The sequence below is a fragment of the Panicum virgatum genome, chromosome 5K, assembly GCF_016808335.1.
Source record: "Panicum virgatum strain AP13 chromosome 5K, P.virgatum_v5, whole genome shotgun sequence".
Lineage (NCBI taxonomy): Eukaryota > Viridiplantae > Streptophyta > Magnoliopsida > Poales > Poaceae > Panicum > Panicum virgatum.
In genome coordinates, this window is record NC_053140.1 from 309,981 (window position 1) to 328,770 (window position 18,790).

Consider the following 18,790-nt stretch of genomic DNA (forward strand, 5'->3'; position numbering starts at 1 on the left):
TAAAAAAGAAAAAGAAAAAAAATGGGCCAGCCCATGAAGGCCCACCGATCAAACCGGCCAAACCGGCCGGTAAACCGGTCAAACCGGTCGGTAAACCGGTAAAACCGGCCGGTAAACCGGTTGCACGGGAGCTTTCGAATTTCAAACCGGTCAAACCGACCGGTAAACCGGTCGGAACAGGTTGCACGGGGAAATTTGAATTTATTTGAATTTGGATTTGAATTCAACCGGTTTCCACCGGTTACCGGCCTAACCGGTCCGGTAAACCGGTACCGGAGGGCGGCGGTAACCGGTTTCCGGTTGGGAAATAAAACACTGACTACACATGATCGATTGAGATCTTATCCCTTTAATTTGTTACCGGGCCTTTATAATTGCATGGGCCGTTTTGCATGTTTTCCAAACAAAAAAAACAACAATAGTTGGGCCGTTTATTTGCAGACAGAAGAGGATAGTTGCGCAATTCCAATTCCATGATCGCTCGCTCGTTTCCCATCTAACAATCGACTCGACTGCGTATCCTTTTTTTTCACTGTCACGTGCGCAGGCCCCACGCCTCTCTCTCTCTCGCGACCCTTCCAAGTTCCAATCTCCACCGTTCTCGTTCTCTCTCTCCCTCCGTTTTCTTTTCCGCGTGAAACTCCTCTCCCCGGCCGATTCCCTTTTCCCCTCGTCAGATCCGAGACGACGAGTGGCGGGCGGCGGCCATGGCCGTGTGCAATGGCTCTCGGCGGAGGCCAGCGCGACGGGGCAGCGGGCATCGCTCCACAGAGGCACCCTCCTGCTCGCGACGACGCTGGTGGGGAGGTCCTTGCTGTGGGGCACGCGGCGCGCGGAGATAGCGCAACTCTGCTGCGACATGGGTCAACGGCAGCAGCCTAGGTCGCCGGTGGTGGTCCTATTACATTCCCTTTCTTCGTTCTCAGATCCACTTCTCTCCTTTTCACCCCTCTCTCTATCTTACAGATCCGGCAGAGGGGAACGACACACCGGCGGGTGCATGAACGCGCGCAGTCCGGCGAGGGATCAGCGCGTCCCGGTGAGTGCGTAGCCCAGCGAAATTTGTTCCTGCCCAAAGGGGAGCTTCAGCGGATGCCTGGTTTGTTTCGGTAATTTTTTGCCTTGTGTGTGATTAGTTACCCATAGATTGAAAAATGACTGGTTAGCAAGTGTATTAAGTCTGTGTTATTTTTTTAATATTGTTTATACTACTGAATGAGGTATAGACTTAACTGATAGTGTTCAAATACAATAATTAGCATGGAAACAACAATGTGTGTTAATCAAACTGAAAGCCTCAGTGAAGTATAGTACCTGCAATTATTGATTTAAGCAGAACTGAGTATTCTCCCTGTTTTGATATTACTAGACGGATTGATTTTCCGAGGCATTCATTAATATGTACTGGGGTGTTAAAATAAAAACACATACAGTTGCACAAAGATGAAATTTAAGAGGTCATCTTTCAACATTTCAAAACATGAGGGTTATTTTTAGCAGCTTTCTTTTTTGATAAATATCTAGCTATTGTTGTTGCTTTTTCACATTTTAAGCATGCGTATTGGATGATTTATTTATCAGTTTTTCTTCACTATGTTTTTGCTCGTCATGATGCATTATCAGTACTTAAGTTCTAATAATGAATCCCACTACGGACAATTATGCACTGTTTATCTTCCATTCCCTACTGTTGTCCTTTGTCCCTACCATTTGGGGGAGTTCAAATCTTTTTTGTATTACTTCCATGTGGGCAATCATGGACGGCACTTTTTATGCAAAGAGGAGATAAAGTGTGCTGATAAGTATACTTGCAGGCACTAGCAAAATCTAGGATGCATATGTAAATGTAATGTAAGCCTAAGCCGGCATTAATATTAAGAGATATTAGAAAAGGATCCTATATTTATTAAACATGCAGTGCTGTCTATCTTTTCTAGGTTTTGATGATCTAAAGGGGTGGGGTTAAGGCCCTTGCTACTCTTATAGCGTGTTGAAAATTTGATAGAACTTAATAATTATGGTTGTGGAACGTGCCTTTCTTTTTACGCTTTAATAATTTTGATTTTACATGTAAAGCTTATATGGTGCTGTGATGGCTGACGCGTAAAGATATGCATTTACCAGTGTGTATTTTATTTTTCAAAACACTATATCTCCCAATACTCAAATGCTTGTATTTTTTATAGACAGAAAGAAATGGATCATAGCTGGTGTACCTTGTCTTCATGAAGCAACTTGAAAGTTTTTGCAGACCTATACAAGGTATGTTTTTGGCCTATGTCCTGGAGACTTCATTTTGTTGATCTTCCTTTTTTCAGGTTGTCATAGTTGCATTTGTTTTGCTTCCGAAAAATATTTGTCAATTGTGCCATGAAATTATGCTTGATCCTTGCACCTTGTTGTCACTGACTCACCGTCAGTAGCTGAGATGACCTTTTTGTTTTTCTTTTATTGTAAGGAGCACATTAAGTATGATGAAAAGGACCCTTGCAGGAACTAGCATAACTTTATCTAGATAACTTCACCAAATCTTAAATGATTATGCAGATAAATTAGGCACATAAATTATTGATCATATCATATATAACTTTAAGATTAATTTCGTTATAGAAGTTAGGCACGTAATTCTGGTTATGCAGAATCATCAAACCTTAAATGATTATGCATAGTTAGGCATATAAATTATTGACTATAAATTAGGCACATAAATTTGGTTTTTGTCTGCAAAAGTTTAACTATATACATAACGAATTTTGTGAAATTTGTCTTATGATTCTCTAGCTTTATCATGATTACAAATTCATATTTTACTACACTTTTCCAAAAAAATAATTATACAAGTTTTATGAAAATTTGATAAATTAACTTTTTATGCAAATCTTTTTCTCATAATGCAAAAAAAATCATATCAAAACTTTTTGCACAGCGTAAGTGATGCACATAAGTTATATGCTGTAGTACAGAAGTTATATGCTATAGTACAAAAGTTATATACTAGTCATGAATTATACAAAGAAGTTGTATATTTTTCTTAATGCATAACTTTTCCCTTCGCAAATTTTGCACGGTATAACTGTATAAGTTCTACATCACAAAAGTTTTGCACAGTTTATGTCATGGACGTAAGTTAGACACCAAACTTACCTGTTATATACCAGTTATAAGTTCATTTGCAAATCTTTTATGCATGTCAATAAATTATGCAGAGAGATTATTGCATAAAGTTTTTATGTATAAGTTATTTAGATACATTCATGTCATGTCAACAAGTTAGGCTAAAAGATTGTTTACATTATTTTTATGTCCACAAGTTATGTTGATAATCTGGTCAACCAATACGTTATGCTGAGAGATTACTTTTACATATTTTTCGCAGAGTTAGGCACATAAATTATCGATCATATCAGATATAAATTTATAGAACATTTTTTTACAATCTTATTGGTGGCCTCAGTTGGAGCGGATACCTGGTGAATCACTGCTCCTTACTCCTCTCCCCTTCTCCATCTTCTCTTCTCTCTGCCTCTCCAACCCTTACTTTTTCTCTAGATCTGAGTTCAATAGGCTGATGATGGTGGGGCCATGGCAGAGTGTCGGCATTAGTTAGATGGAGGAGCTAGAGGCTGACGAGGTTCAAGGCCGGGCGGATGGAGGAGATGGTGCTCAAGAGGTGGCTGGAGCTCGAGAACAGCTTTAGGAACATGCATGCGGAGATTGATTCGAGCATAGTGCCTGAGAAATGCATTGCATCGATCAGTGGTATGGATGTTTCACTTATCCATTTGAGGTTTTGTGTCATTATTTATACTGATGGTCTCTCATATATTGAGCTTGCAGTTTGGACAAGTTGGAGTTGGCAACAATGATGATCACTGCTCTGCAGTACAGGAATACAGATTCGTTTTTTTGGAAACAGGTACGGCATGTGTTTTTGGAGAGTCTATGCTGAACTTTGTGTTCAACTAAAATGATCCATGTAGTATATCAATCACAAAAAGCCATAGCCACAATAATAGTAGTCCATCATCGATTCATGTGAATGGCAATTTGCTAACCTCCGTTTATTACTTAGCTCTATGCAGAAAATTTCCCAAGTTGCTTGTGGATGGAGACACACATTTTGCCCTTTATGAAAAGTGAACATATTTTATTTTGATGAAGGGGTAGTAGCAGACAATTCGGCAGTAGCAAAATAGTTAAGTGGTGGTTCCTATCTAGTGCACTTGGTTTCTTTGCTATCTTGCTCTTCCAGGCTAACAATTTTATCGACTTGCACCATATGAAGGAAATGTGCCGGAGCCTTTAAGCCCAGACGGTTCTGGCTACAAGAATTTCAGAAGCTCCATTTGCAGGAATCAGATTGTGCTCTGGTAGTTGTATCTTTTCATAGGTGTTCGTGCACTAAGCCTTTTCCATTCTGCCTCCCTATTTCCATATCAAGATATCACTTTGGCCGATGAGGGCAGGCCATGCATAGGCACAGTTAAATCAGAACAAGGTAGAGGCTGATTTCTTCTGGTTGATTTCCAAAACATAGGGAAGTCCTCCTAGTTTCCGTACAAGTTTTTTCTGCAACTTATATGCACAAGTTTTATGTTTAAAATTTTTGCTCAACCAAATGTACTTCCATTTAAGATATAAATTATGCATTACAACCATTGTGTCATATAGTTTTTTTCAATGTAGCCCTCTCAGGAACTTATTAGCTATTAGCTTATTACAAATTCTTTTTTATACAAGTTATAGCTGCAAGTTATATCTTTCTTTTTACAAAACTTTATAGATTGCTTTCAATATAAGTTCTTGTCTGTATGTTATGACCACGAGTTATGTCTCCAGCAAAAGTTGTTCATTTTATGTGAAGAAAATTATTAGCTTTTGCATCATAGTTATATACATAAACTATAAAGTTCACTTATAGTTCACTTATTAGCTAGCTTGTATTACAAGTTATTTTTAGAAGTTATATACATAAGTTCTATTGTTGTTTTGGTTTGTTTCTCTCAAATATAAGTTTTCTATACAAGTTATGGACACAATTTATGCGCACCAACTTTTGTATATATATATATACATATATATATATACACATATATATATATACACATATATATATACATATATATACATATACATATATACATATACATATATATGTATATATATATATGTATATATATATATGTGGTTGCAATGGTGGGTAGCTGCGCACGCATCCATCGCCGTCCATAGTTCCATTGGGATCGATGGTAATTTTTTTGGGCGCAGAGACGGGTGACACTGAAACAGTAATCGCAGTGGCGTCGCAGATGCCACCAGCAGAAAATGTGGTGGGGGAGGGGGGGCACGCCCGGCTTTACTTTTACCTTTTTTTTCACACGGTGTATATGCTAGTCCAACAAGGCATCTGCGCCACACCAACCCTTCTGTCTCCCTTCTCCTAGCCGCACCGGAAGGAGATCCGAGTGTCGCCGGGCAGCAACAGGAGCCGGAAGCCGATCGAGCCGTACGAGAGCGGCTCTGCGAGGATCTGAGAAGCCGGGAGGGTAGCAGCGGCCGGCATCTGCGGGGGTGCGTCACCGGCACCCGCGCGAAGCTGAGAAGCCATGGATCCGAGAAGCTCCAAGGTGCGCACTGTCCACCTTGGGCGGGGGGAGGGGGGAGGGAAGGGAGGATTTTTGACCACCTAATGCATGCAATCCTACATCTCCCCTACTAGGTCGGAGCACGGAGGCGCGTGGAGAGTGGGGGATTCGCAAACAGAGGTGCAGGTTCCTACCCGGAGAGTCGGATCGGACGCAACTCACCCGTGTCCGCGCTGTGGTCTTCGCCCGACCAGGCAAGATGAACCAGCCGCAGCGGCCGAGGGGTCTGGCACAAAGGCACCGGTAATGCATCTCGATCCCCGCTGACTTACACAGTGCATGTCCGGCATAGGTATAGCCAGGATTAGTAAAAGAAGCAGTAAAAAATCAAACGATTTCACAGATAATGTTATCTGTTTGTAGCTGAGGTGTCTGGCTTAGGGACTAGAGATTTATCAGCCTTTTCTATTTGTAGCTTAGGTGGCACTATCATTGCAGGAAGTTAAAGTTAGATTGGCCTGCTTACTTAGATTGTTGGCACATGGGAACCACGGGGGTGATCTGTTTTTGTACACTTTTTTTTTCTTTGGTTTGCCATCATGGGGAATAAATAACTGAATATCTGCCCGATCTATTTGTGATGGATTCTTCAGCCAGTCCGGATCCCTCACCAGGCTGATGCAGTTTTTCTCTTTTTTAATCTTGTATCTGAACTCAGTCAAGGAGGAAGGTACGGGTGCCAGTACAGGCTGGAGGACCAAGGAAGGTGCGCAAACCAGTCATGGCCAGATCAAACCACGGCAGGCAGCAGTTAGATGGTAACGATACCTCTGCCCTGGTGTTGCGACGCCATATACATGTCCCTGTCCATTGTCTTAACAACCGCCCTACGGATAGGTGGAAGAGATTTGTTCGTGCTTGCCCGCAACATAACGCTGCCCCCAGAGCTCGTACAAGTCATCTCCTGGGTAGGAAATTCAGGGCTTGCGGCATACGTCTGCCGCATCACAGGCAGAATGGCTGATAGAGGAATCATGGTAATACAATCACCCACCCGGCGAGCATACTTTTTTGTTTACGGTAGCACTCTAATTTGTACTGTTTGAACAGTTCTTTAACAAGGAGTGTACTTCAAGATGCATTAAGAAATCAGATAAAACCATGACACTTTCGAACGGGGAATGGTGCATGGCTTTCCACGGGAAGATCAAGAACTACAGGGACAGAATTGCAAGGTTCACCAGCGGATGGAAGGTATTCGCCGAGTCTATCGGCATTACTGTGAACTCAGCATGTTTGTTCAGCTTCTGCCGCTTCCCGAAAACTGGCTTGCATGCGACCGTTTTCATCCTGGCATTATGATCGCCTCGACGGCCGTGGCTTTTTTGGCAAGCCACTGGTTTTACAATATAGCTAGCAATTAGCAGATTAATTAAGATAATAACCTAAACGCTTGGACATAAAAAATCCTCATACGGTACCTTTACAATATGGCGACAAGGGATCCCCACGTGCTCGAACATCTTGCATTCGCAACTGAATGAAACGGGCTCCGCCAAATACTGGACACGGAAAACACGGCGCCAATTTGCAGGTATAGTAGTAGTATCAATATAACTAACCAGGAATGCAGCGCCGTCATCGATTGACGTACATGAAAACGCCCCAGACCTGAACAACTCGTGACAGAATCTAGAGAACATATTTCTTGTGAAAACTGAAGATGCATGAGCCTCTATTGGGACCCCGAAACGCATAGATTGCGAGACCTACAATCAAATATTCGCGTCAGTTGGACATTGTCGTATAGTTCACAAACAGATTACAGGGAAATGAACGCTGAAACCTGCTTGGTCGCATGGTCCTCCCTTCCTTCGTTAGATTCCCTATCTGAAATCTAACAAAAAGATGCATCGGAGCTGCCCTCGGAATATATGTCGAGCATATGATTCGCGCTCTCACTCCTTTGTGTACTAGTCATTCCTGCACAAAATGTATCCGCGAAATACGGTTTTGCCCACATTGACCTATGCGAAAAAGCACGGGTCATGAACTGGTTTTCTTGAAGATTGTATTTAGCAACTAATCCACGCCATCGATCCTCAAACTCTTCCTCATGTACCAAGTCGTCCAACAAGGCATGGAACTTTTTCTTAAAAGTACAATTTTTTGAGTATACAGCTCCTAACATTTCCTTTGCTCTCTTAAGCACATGCCACCTGCACCAACGGTGTCGGGTGCGTGGCATCTCCGATGATATAGCGTTCCGCATGGCTTGACACTAGTCTGAAAAGTTTATAAAAAAATGCAATGACTACAAAACCGTTAAAGCGAAACAAGAAACACTATTATAGTAGATGATACCTGTAAGAATGGTGTCTGGATGAGAGCCCATAGACTCTGTAAAAGAAGCAAAAGCCCATCTGAATGCCTCTGTCGTCTCTTCGGTCAGAAGGACAGCGCCGAACACGACGGTCTGAAAATGGTGGTTTACCCCGACGAATAGACCAAACGGCAAGTTATACAGGTTTATCCTGTATGTTGTGTCAAACGTCACCACGTCGCCGAAAAATTTATAGTTTCGCCGGCTGTTTCCATGAGACCAGAAAAGAGATCGGACCCTTCCATCCCCATCCTTATCAACCCTGACTACTAGCCCAGGGTCAGCAGACCTAATTTCATCGAAAGCAAGAATAGTTTTCTCAACGTCGTTGCTAATTGTTTCTTGGGCCAGTTGGCCGCACAAACTACGCATCGACTGCCGACTAAATGGTATGTAGCCACCGGGCCCGTGCAGTGACCCAACTATGGAACAGACTGCTGATTTGAACATTATTGTTACAAAGATGCATCACCAAATCCCTAGACATCTGATCTATGCATCACCAAATCCCTAGACATCTGATCTTTGCGACTATGGGAGTTCCATTTCCTCCTCTCGCCTTCGGAGGCCGCCAAGGAATGACAGTGGTGGCTAACAAAACGACTTACTGCCCAAGAATCGTCTGGCTGCCGGAGCAATCTTATCATTGCTTTGCATCCACATCTAACAGTACTGCCACCAGATCGATCTCCAGCGCCCTGCAGGGTTCACGACCACATAAAAACAAACTGCCATATATAAACGGTTCGGATTGGAAAAATTTGTTACTACTTACCTCGCAGGCACACACAATATCTTGCATAGTACGCCTCCCACTCTTGTTCTGTCTGCATCGCCCATGCCTTATGCCGAACCCAATCTCCCACGAATACATGTTGTAGAATTCAAAGGCTTCCTCGGTAGATTCAAATACCTTGCCAACCTCCGGTTCGAATATGCACCTGTCACCGCGATTTCCACAGCCTCGCAAAGCTCGTTCTACATCCCCGTAGTTCCCATGCCCCGGGCAGATTTACTCCCCTGGTAAAGAAAAAAACAACAAAAAATAAATAGATTATTTTCTCGCGACCGCATTCAAGAAAAATCTAGCATAAACAAAGAACCATCATGTGAGTCACCGACCTAACAGCCATAGCATGCAGAGCTTCTATGCGATAGTGTGCAAGCGAAGCGATGAATGCATGGTGTTTTATGACACCGGTAGTCAGGCAAGCTAGAGGGACACAAGCATCGATGGAGTGAATATAGTCTGCCATATGTGACACACATGAGGGATGCATGGACATTTCGTGCACCAGGGATGGACAAGACCCCCTTTTTTTACATTGGAGCGACGCATGTAGAACAGAGCTGGGTCAGCGACGAGCAGTGTCATGTCCACATCTGCTGTTTCATTAGTAATTTCCATCTGCAAAAAACCTGCCACGTTTTTTACAACCCTTGCCACATAGGGATGGCGCAGCTACCCACCGTGGCAGTGAATATATATATATATATGCCAGGGCTAATATCTATCCTGGGTATTGAATAGTTATTCCATACCCGAGCCAGCTAGCCCACCATCGCGATCCCGCCTGGCGCCCCTCCCGTGCCGTTCCCTGCGCCCACGTTCCCTTCTCCCTTCGGTTTTTTTTCCTCATTGACTCTGCGTGTCCGGTTTCTGTATTTTTAATAGGTGGTTACAGGTTTTTTTTATCGGTGGTGCAGGGGCAGCCGGGTAGGCATGCAAGTGCATTTTTTTCCCCCAGGACATGCGAGTGTGACGACACGCCATTTTTTGGTCAGAACATAGAATATTCTCATTCTAGAGAAAGAAACCATTAATTCCAGTTGGGATGATCGTTCAGGTCATTGAGTAAAATCGTAACCATTTTCTATCATACCATAAGACTTGTCGCTGAAGCCTATGCAATCATAAAAACTTCAATTCTATGCAAAGTAGCAGTAAGTTCTCTTATCACAAAACTGAGAACACTTTGCATTTACATTCACCATATTTAAACCGAGCACACCATAAGAGTTCATAAAAACTCAATGCATTCTGCTATTTTATTGACCCTGTTTTTACAATATGGCAGAACAATAAACAAAAAGGAAATCAGAAACTATCTAGCCAATCAACCATCTCATGTGCAGGTATCCAGCATGCATATTGCAATCTGCATAAGAGCTAAGAATTATTAGTATATGCAGGTTAAAGACAGCCTATACACATTGCATAAGAGCAAAACTAGGGGCGCATGGGAGCAAACAGAGATTGTGGATTTGTGGTACATAATTTGCTAGCAGCAAATAACAACATATGTAAATGTAAATAGCTTACCTTCCAAAGACCCTGGTATAATAATACCAAGGGATAAAGCAGTTTGCAGGACCCATCTCATGGAAAAGCCATAAGAAAATGTTGGAGCTGAAGAATAGACTGATGATATTCAAAGGTGCAGGGCTGCAGGCAGGAACCTAACCTATGGTCATGGAAGTTTCGCAAGAAGATGGTGCTGGAGCTCAAGACCTGTATAGAGGGTGTTCCACAGGCAGAGGTCAGGTTAGCACCAGCAGAGGTTGGATTCACGAGACGTTGTTTGCCGTCTAGCTGTCGCCTCCAGCAGGGTCAAAATGGTTGTCGCAGCAGGATCGATCCGGTCATCCGTATCCCTCCAGAGACAACAAAAAAGAATTATCTATGCTGCACCAATGAGTATTTTCAACATTCAAGAAACAACAGTGATGGCAATGATATGCAGCATTGATAAAGACAAGCTGATAATATACTGGCAATGCCGTATATCTCTGGGAAATCAGTAGCATTTGTGTCGATAAACACAGGCTGGCTTTACTAGGCAATTAAGCTCACCTCTGTATTAGGCTTTGCTAGAAAAATAAGCAGTGCAAAGTTTAGGAAAAATCACCAAAATATATACGAAAGAGCTTAAAACTGCATGTCCTTTGTAAAAAAGAAAATAATCACCAACTTATATACAAAAGCTACTTCAGGAAATGAATGGTATGTTTCATGAGATAATCATAAAATAATTAATTGCATGGCTTCAGGAAAGAAGCAACATGCATGTATCATACAGTGGAAGGATATATATAATTTAAATAAAGCTTTGATCTGCCTATGGCAGCACTACTGATTGGAAATCACAGAAAATGATGATGTATCTTGAATCTTGAATACATATGTCTCAATGTGTATTCATTTTCACGTATAAAAGCAATCCAGGTGACATGAATTTGCACATATAAACCCTATTAAACTGGAGCATAATTCTCTAAGTTCTTAAGAAAACCGCAAAAACAAAGAATACATACACCTGCCTGGACAGGAGGCACATTAGAAGATGCTCCCCGGCTCCGTTGAGAACCAATATAATCCTGCATGTAAATCGACATTGTGTCAATGTCTGGTGTGACACGAACAAGAACAGGGGAGGGAGAACTGAAAAAAAGGATCAGGTAACGGTTGCAAGTTTGCAACAACCTAAAACCTTATTTGAAAACTACACACTGGACAAATCATCAACACCTACTAGGAAATTGACCAAAACCAATGGAAATCAAGCAGGGTGAGGATAGAGGGTACCTTGTGCCTTGCAGGGAATCAGCAGCATTCATCCAAAAACCTGGATCGCTCCGTTGAGCTGCTCCACAGTCTGATCTAACAAGAAGACGAAAGGATCTGAGCTGCAATACGATCGTGAAGTGGTGATGAAATTAAACATTCTGCCAGCTAAAATGATCCAATCCATTTGCAAATCGCCCATACCTAAACGGGAAATCTAGAAAAAAAAATTGGGGAATAAAATTGGATGGGAATGGGGGCACAACGATGCACCTAGAGCCAGGGGGGAATCACCTGATAGAAAGCCAGGCCGGAGGAGGATCGCCGGAGACGTGAGGATGGATCGGACCGGCGTTGGGAACGGGAGATCGTCGCCTTGAATGCGGGAACACGCAGGGGCTGGCCAGCAGCGGGCGGTGGGCGGCGCCAGTCCCCGGATCAGCAACGGGACGAACGGCGTCGGGAGCAGACGCTGCAGCTCGCCGGGCAGGGGCTCGCGCGGGCCGGCGGGAGCAGTCGCTGCAAGCTCGCCGGACGACACGGGCGCCAAGAAATCGCGCGGCCGGCGACGCAGGGCGGAGGGAAACAAGGGGGCCGGCGGCGCAGGGGAATCGCGGGGCCACGCCGCCGCATCTGCGCGCTGCTGGAGGTGGCGGGGGAAAGAACCGCTCGGACGAGGACGAGCTGGTGGAGAGGGGGCGGGGGGGACCGCTCGGACGTGGGGGAGAGAAAACCGGGCACGGGGAGAACGGCGGCAGGTGTCGGGTCGGATCCGAGTCGAGCGCGGGGTGGGGCTCGGTACTGAATATGTTATTCCGTACCCAGGGTACCCAATAGACCTATTATATACATATATATATACATATATATGTATGTATATATATCTATATATATATGTATGTATATATGTATATATATATATATATGTATGTATATATATGTGTATATATATGTGTGTATATATATGTATATATATGTATATATATATAGATATATTATATATATGCAGGGGCGGAGGCAGACCCCGGGCCACCCGGGCCATGGCCCGGGGTTCGGCCCAAATTTTTCATGTATATTATCTATCTTTCCGTATATATTTTCATGTATTTTTTGAATTGTGAGTTTGTGGACGTCTATATTTAAAACTTGGCCCGGGGTTCGTCTCAATCCTGGTTCCGCCCCTGTATATATGTATGTATATATGTATATATATGTATATATATATGTATGTATATGTATATATGTATGTATGTATGTATGTATGTATGTATGTATGTATGTATGTATGTATAGGCGTTATTTAGCACGCAGGGTGCTGAATTAGTATTCATCACCCCACCTCCACGTTCAGAGAGGTAGCAATAGACCGAAATCGGAAAAAGTATTTCCGAAATCGGAAAATTGTTATTTCAACCGGAAAATCAGTCTTGATAGAAAACCGAAATTGGAAAAAGGTATTCCAAACCGGAAAATTTTTATTTCAACCGAAAATTCAGGCTTCATAGGAAACCAAAATCGGAAAAATATTCCTAAATCGGAAAATTTTTATTTCAACAGGAAAGTGACGCTTGATAGAAAACCCAAACTGGAAAAAGGTATTCCTAAACCAGAAAATTGTTATTTTGACCGGAAAATCACGCTTGATAGAAAGCCCAAATCAGAAAAGGTATTTCCGAAACCGGAAAAAGTATTCGTGAAGCCAAAAAATTGTTTTTTTCTCATGCTGAAACAGGAATACAAAGATTCTAAAACAGAAAACGTGTTATTGTAATCGAAAAATCAAAATTTGTAACTAGAAAATTATGAATATATCAAGCACTATATAAGAAATCCATTTGTCTGGGCAAGAGTATAAACTGTGATCGAAAAATCAAAATTTCTAACAAGAAAATTGATTTCCGGTTTGAACCTCTTAATTTTCCGGTTATGACCTCTTAATTTTCCGGTTGCAGGATGGTGGCCATGACTAAGCTTAATTTTTCAGTCAGGTAGACCAATTTCCGGTTTGAACCTCTTAATTTTCCGGTTACGGGATGAATGGTCATGACTAATCTTAATTTTCCGGTCACGTAGACCTATTTTCGGTTTGAACCTCTTAATTTTCTGGTTACGAGATGAATGGCCATGACTAATCTTAATTTTCCGGTCATGTAGACCTATTTCCGGTTTGAATCTCTTAATTTTCCGGTTGCGGGATGGATGCTAGATGGGCTTGGGTCTGCACGTATGTTTCGATGGCGCGGATGGGTCAGTATGTTAAATAATTTATTCAGCACCCTGGGTGTTACATAGGGAATATATATATATATATACACACACAATAAGTTATTTTGCTAATACAGAAGTTATACAAAAATATATGGCATTATCTGTGCATTGCAAACTTCTCGTGACAAGTTAATCTGCTGTTACATGACTTTATTGTAATAACTTACAGATTTCTTTATACAAATTTGTGTCTATTTAATTTTTGTTTATGTGTATATATTTTATTTTTTCTGAACATGTTTGCAAGAACGTCTATCTCATTTCTTACTAGTGTATTTTTTTTAATTAATATATAGGGCGTCCAGCTTGTAAACAATGTTGAAAGGTCAAGGTACGTGTTTTTTCTGGGGCAAAAATGTTATTTAATATGTTTATGCACAACAAATTTTTATATTAAAGTTTTCTTTCTTTACAGGGCGCCAATAAAGTGAGGATATTATGTGCACGAATTGGAAGGAACGTGGCAGGGAAAAAACCTTTTTTTTCAATAATAAGTTCGGTGACAAATTTATAAGATTTTCAAACGCAATGTTTTTTATGTGTCCGACAAGTTTAGAATTTTTATTTATTTGTCAACACAAGAAGTTTTGTACCCAAATTATATTCATAACTTTCTTTTTTTACCGCACTGTTTTTCTCGTGCCTAACAAGTTCACAATATGTGTGTTCTTGTAAATCGAATAGAATTGGTACTAAAAGTTATATCCATAACATTTTTATCAAAAGATGTGTCATCAGAAAGTTATATCCATAACATTTTTATAAATATTTTTTCAAAAAAAATCCCGTGTGCACGGTAATTACATTTTTAAAATAAAATTTGGTTTTATTTTTATATTTTTTTTACCCCCCACCCAATTTATTCCCCTATTATTCCAACGGTCCCGAAATATTGAAAGTTAAAAAAAAAAAGTTGAAACCAACAAACCAATTAATTGCGCAAACGAAATGGTTTTTTTTGGCGGGATGCTCCACGTCAGAGGTTACGTGCCCCATGTGGAAACTGCAGGTGCCCCATGTGAAAACTGCAGGCTCCATCGAAAACGCGGAAGAAGTAATTACCAAAAAAAAGAAAGAGAAGGCTGTCGGAAATCGCTCGCTAGTCCAGATGGTGGCGCGCGCTCGCGAATTAGCACGGCCCGGATAGTTGCATGTCTAGATCTGAGTGACACCGCCGCAAGGCTGGACCGGAAACGAACCAAGCGAAGACAGCGAGTCATCATCATCAGCACGATGGAATGAATGTTATGGCGACCGCAAATACTAAGAGTCACTTGTTTAACTGCCAGTTAAACCATCACACAAGATCTGATAATTATTTTTTTCCAAAAACAATTTTTTTGTTTCTGAACAAATTTTTTGTATTGCTGAAACAATTAAAAAATTGTTTCAAAATAAAAAAATAATTTTATTGAGGAACAAATTTGACTGGATTACACAAGTGAGCTGATTTGTTGGATTAGTTTAGACACAGAACATAAAATCTGGGATGGAAGGTGCTACGCGTCAACTCGGCTGGCAGGCCAGCACGAAAATTGATACACATATACATTTACACACAAGTATATATGTGAAAAAAAATCCATGTTCAGCTTAGGGCCTGTTTGGCACTGCGTCTGCGACGTGTTTCAGCGAAACAATAAGAAAAATCCCGCCAAACGCTCTGCAGCGGACGCGCATTCGGCAGCCGCGCTCACGTTGATAAGCGAGCAAATGAACTACGAGCGGCCAAAACACGAGAAGCGAGGAGTGGGCCGCGTTTCGCTTATTTGCAACCCGCTTCTACATACCACGGTCCCAAACAGGCCCTTAATTAGGAAGCTAGACACGGACCATGTAACATCCCGTATTTTTACGGAATGTTATATTATCCAAAAATGCGAATTTCAAAATTTTATGGGAATGTTGTAGATAAATGCACTTAAGTAAGAATTCATCCCTTCTAAATTCTTAGTAAATTAAAATTTGTTTTGAATTAAGGATAATTAATTGCTAGTGTGATTCATTTGGAGTTGGAGTTTATTTGAATCTACCTTGCTTCCATTTGATTTGGATTCCTTTTGTTTGAATTGTGTGGTATTTTATTTGAAAGGGCCATTTAAATAAAATACAAAAGCTAACAAACCCCTAACTCTAGCTGGACCCAAACCTCCCACGCGACCCAACCCGCTCGCCCGGCCTGCCCCGCTAGCCTCGCCCGGCCCAGCTCGCACGCGCCAGCCCAGCTCCACCCGCTCCCCTCGCCGCCTGCTGTCGCTGACCGCTGGGGCCCGCCCATCAGCCCCAGCACTGTGCGCTTTTCTCCTTTCCCTCAACCACCCGCCGCGCCTCCTCTGCTTTTGCCGGTCGCCGCCTGCCCCGCTTGCTCTGCCGACGCCAGCAGCCGCGGCCGCCTGTCCCCGCTCCGCGCCAAGTGAGGGAAACCGCCCGACCGCACACCCTTGACCGCCCGCGTGCCCGCGCCGAACCCTAGCACCCGCGCCGCGCGGCCGGATGTGCGCCACGCGTCCCGGTGCGGACGCCGAAAATCACCGGCCGTCCGGCCTCGCCCAAGCCCGCGCAACCCTAGAGCCCCTCTATAAAACCCCCCTATCGAGCGCTGTGAAACCCTAGCCACCCCTGGGGTGCTTTTCCCCTTCCGCCGCCACAGCCATCAAAGAATCAGAGGAGGGAGCAGGGGAAGAGAGAGTGGAGGAGGAGAAGGGAGAAGGAGCCAAGAGGAGGAGGGAGGAAGGAGGAGGACATCGCCGTCGCCGTGCCAAGAGGAGGAGCTCCGCTAGGAGCTTGACGCCGCGAGGGGAGAAGGACGTCGCCGCCCACAAGAGCTTCGTCACGCCTGCGCCCCGTACGCCGACATCGACGCAGCAGCTCAGCACGGCACCGCACCAGCACGCCACGGCCTCGCCTCGCCACCACGTCGAGCCCCAATGACTTCGAGCCACCGGTGAGCGCCAACGACCCCGCTCGCCGCCTCCTTGCTGTCCGACAGCCATGAGCGCCGATGAGCCTCCGTAATGGACCCTAGGACCCCATCCCTTTGATCTGCTGCAGGGACCCACCGCCGACCCGCCGCCGCCCAATCCTATCGCTGCCGCGTCGCTGTGCGTGCCCGGGATGCCAGTGCCTCGCACACGGTGCGGCCGTGCGCGGCCTCAGAACGCCGAGAGCCCGCGTGCGTGCGTGAACCTGCCCGCCGTGCCCTCGCCTTGGTCACGCATACCGCACGCACGCCTTGTCCAGCGCGCCCGCGCACGACCCTGTCCAGCCCAGCCGCCCTTGGCCTCGTCGCCGTCGCAGTTCGGCCTCACCGGAACACCGCACAGTGGCCACGCCAAGGACTCGGCTTTTCGAGCACCCGCAAGCGTGCACGCCTAGCCACATCGCCGCCCTTTGGCGCATCATGCCAAGCCCCTTCACGAGCCTGGACTGCCAGTGCCTCACGCGCGAGACCGTGTCCGCGCACGCACCTGCGAACCGGAGCCCCGCACACGACCGCGCCCACTCCAGGCAAGTCCCGGCCGCGCACGCACCGCACCTGCCCACCTCGTCATGGCCGCGCCACGTGCTGCCGCCGCGCCGTGTCCCCACCACGGCCATGCCCTATGGCACGCACCTGCACCGTGCTGCCGTTCACCGCCGTCCTGGACGAACCCGGCCTCGCCGTTGTCCCCGTGCCCAGGCGCTTCCCCGCGCGCATGGCCCTGCCTTGCACGGTGGCCGCGCACACACGCCGCGCCGCCTGGAGACCTGCTCTGCTCTGCCCTCGCCCGTTGGCCGCCTTACCTTGATATCGCCAGACCTCGCCTCCATCCGTGACCCCGCCTTGCCCCGCCTTCGCCCTGTCCTCGCTAGATCTCGGCCTTGCCTCGTCGTCGCCTCTTTTCCGCCACCGCTTCGCCCTCTTCGCACCACCATCACATGGAGCCGCTGTCGCCTCGTCGCCGACAAGTGGGGCAGCCCCGTCAAAGAGGAGGCGAAGCATTGTCACAAGGACCCCAGACGTCAGCAGAAAGGAAAAGGAGAAAGAAATAAGGAAGAGGAGAAAGAGAAGTTGGGCCGCCGCCTGCCCTAGGGCCCAAGCACGGAGCTGAGCCAATCCTTGAAGCCGAGCCAAGCTTGTTGGGCCGACGAGTCGTGGCCCGTTCCCTTGAGCCATTAACCGAGCCGAGCCCAGTTACCCGAGCCGGTCCAATAAGTCTGAGCCGCCGTCAACCAAGCCACCTTCTTTTTCTTTTTCCTTTTTGCCTAGCTGACATGCGGGTCCCACGCATCAGCCTCAGTGTGAGGATGACAAGTGGGGCCACTGACTCGTGGACCCACTGACTCTTGGACGTGGACCCTAGTTGACCCTAGTTGACCCGGTCAATGTTGACCAAGTCAACACTGACGTCATCAACAGCCATGATGACATTAGCAAGTGGCTGACGTCAGTAGGACACGTGGCACTCCCTGGTGCTGCCACGTGTCAGCCTGTGTGTTTTTCTTTTTCCGAAAACCTTTATTTAATTCTAGAAATTGTTTTAAGCATCAAAAATTGATAATAAATCAACCGGAGCTCCGAAAATTATGAAACCAGTTTCATAATTCTTCTAAAATCATGATCTACACATTAGAGTAGGTTTTGTTATGAGTTGGATCTTATTTAAGTACTTTTGTGCACTTTTTCACTTTAGCCCCCTTAGTAATTCGTAATTACGAATAGGCCCTTAGCGAGGAGGAGCTGATCGACGCCCCGGACGCCCAGAGGACCCAGGAGGACGTCCCGGACAACGAGAAGACTCTCTAGACCTAGGATGACTACGAGAAGTCTCAAGTTCACGCCAATCTATGATTTGATTACCTATTAGACATTGCTTGCTAGAACTGCTATCACTTTATTACTGTTATGAGATGAACCTGCATAGCCAATTGTGTGCCCTTATTCCTTGAACTCCTAATATAAACCATGTTTGAATGGTTGATATGCTTGCATGTGTATGTGTGGGATTT

At 44.8% G+C, this 18,790-nt stretch overlaps 2 protein-coding genes across 18 annotated transcripts; one reads left to right on the top strand and one right to left on the bottom strand.

The window, feature by feature from the left end:
• The first annotated feature begins 577 nt into the window (after nt 1-577).
• On the top strand, nt 578-7,076 carry LOC120705436. 17 transcript variants are annotated; one of them, XR_005687979.1, is made up of 12 exons: nt 579-882; nt 967-1,109; nt 2,187-2,262; nt 3,590-3,759; nt 3,838-3,916; nt 4,073-4,195; nt 4,286-4,498; nt 5,269-5,627; nt 5,720-5,888; nt 6,304-6,403; nt 6,483-6,622; nt 6,696-7,029. XR_005687979.1 is itself a non-coding variant. In XM_039989741.1 (9 exons), exons 5-9 carry the CDS (start codon nt 3,740-3,742, stop codon nt 6,945-6,947), a joined length of 591 nt encoding a protein of 196 aa, XP_039845675.1. In that variant the 5' UTR covers nt 578-882; nt 967-1,109; nt 2,187-2,262; nt 3,377-3,470; nt 3,550-3,739; the 3' UTR covers nt 6,948-7,076. The 17 variants fall into 17 exon arrangements, 13 of the variants coding, with proteins under 13 accessions (XP_039845675.1, XP_039845678.1, XP_039845685.1 ...); XR_005687978.1 differs by having other exon boundaries at nt 578-882; nt 4,073-4,498; XR_005687980.1 differs by having other exon boundaries at nt 580-882; nt 4,073-4,498; nt 5,445-5,627.
• A 2,799-nt stretch (nt 7,077-9,875) lies between these two features.
• Nucleotides 9,876-12,575, bottom strand: LOC120707796 (atherin-like). Its single transcript, XM_039992803.1, has 4 exons — nt 12,557-12,575; nt 11,828-12,334; nt 11,555-11,624; nt 9,876-11,346 (listed from the first exon to the last, which is right to left on the bottom strand). The coding sequence occupies exons 1-4, from the start codon at nt 12,573-12,575 to the stop codon at nt 11,244-11,246; spliced, it is 699 nt and encodes a 232-aa protein (XP_039848737.1). The 3' UTR covers nt 9,876-11,243.
• Nucleotides 12,576-18,790: the final 6,215 nt, after the last annotated feature.

Coding starts and splice junctions, on each gene's coding strand:
- LOC120705436 (XM_039989741.1), top strand. CDS start 3,740: ATGCATTGCATCGATCAGTG. Junction 3,760..3,837: donor ATGCATTGCATCGATCAGTG/GTATGGATGTTT, acceptor TTGAGCTTGCAG/TTTGGACAAGTTGGAGTTGG. Junction 3,917..6,303: donor ATTCGTTTTTTTGGAAACAG/GTACGGCATGTG, acceptor ATCTGAACTCAG/TCAAGGAGGAAGGTACGGGT.
- LOC120707796 (XM_039992803.1), bottom strand. Junction 11,625..11,827: donor CCGGCCTGGCTTTCTATCAG/GTGATTCCCCCC, acceptor TTGTTAGATCAG/ACTGTGGAGCAGCTCAACGG. Junction 11,347..11,554: donor GATTCCCTGCAAGGCACAAG/GTACCCTCTATC, acceptor ATTTACATGCAG/GATTATATTGGTTCTCAACG.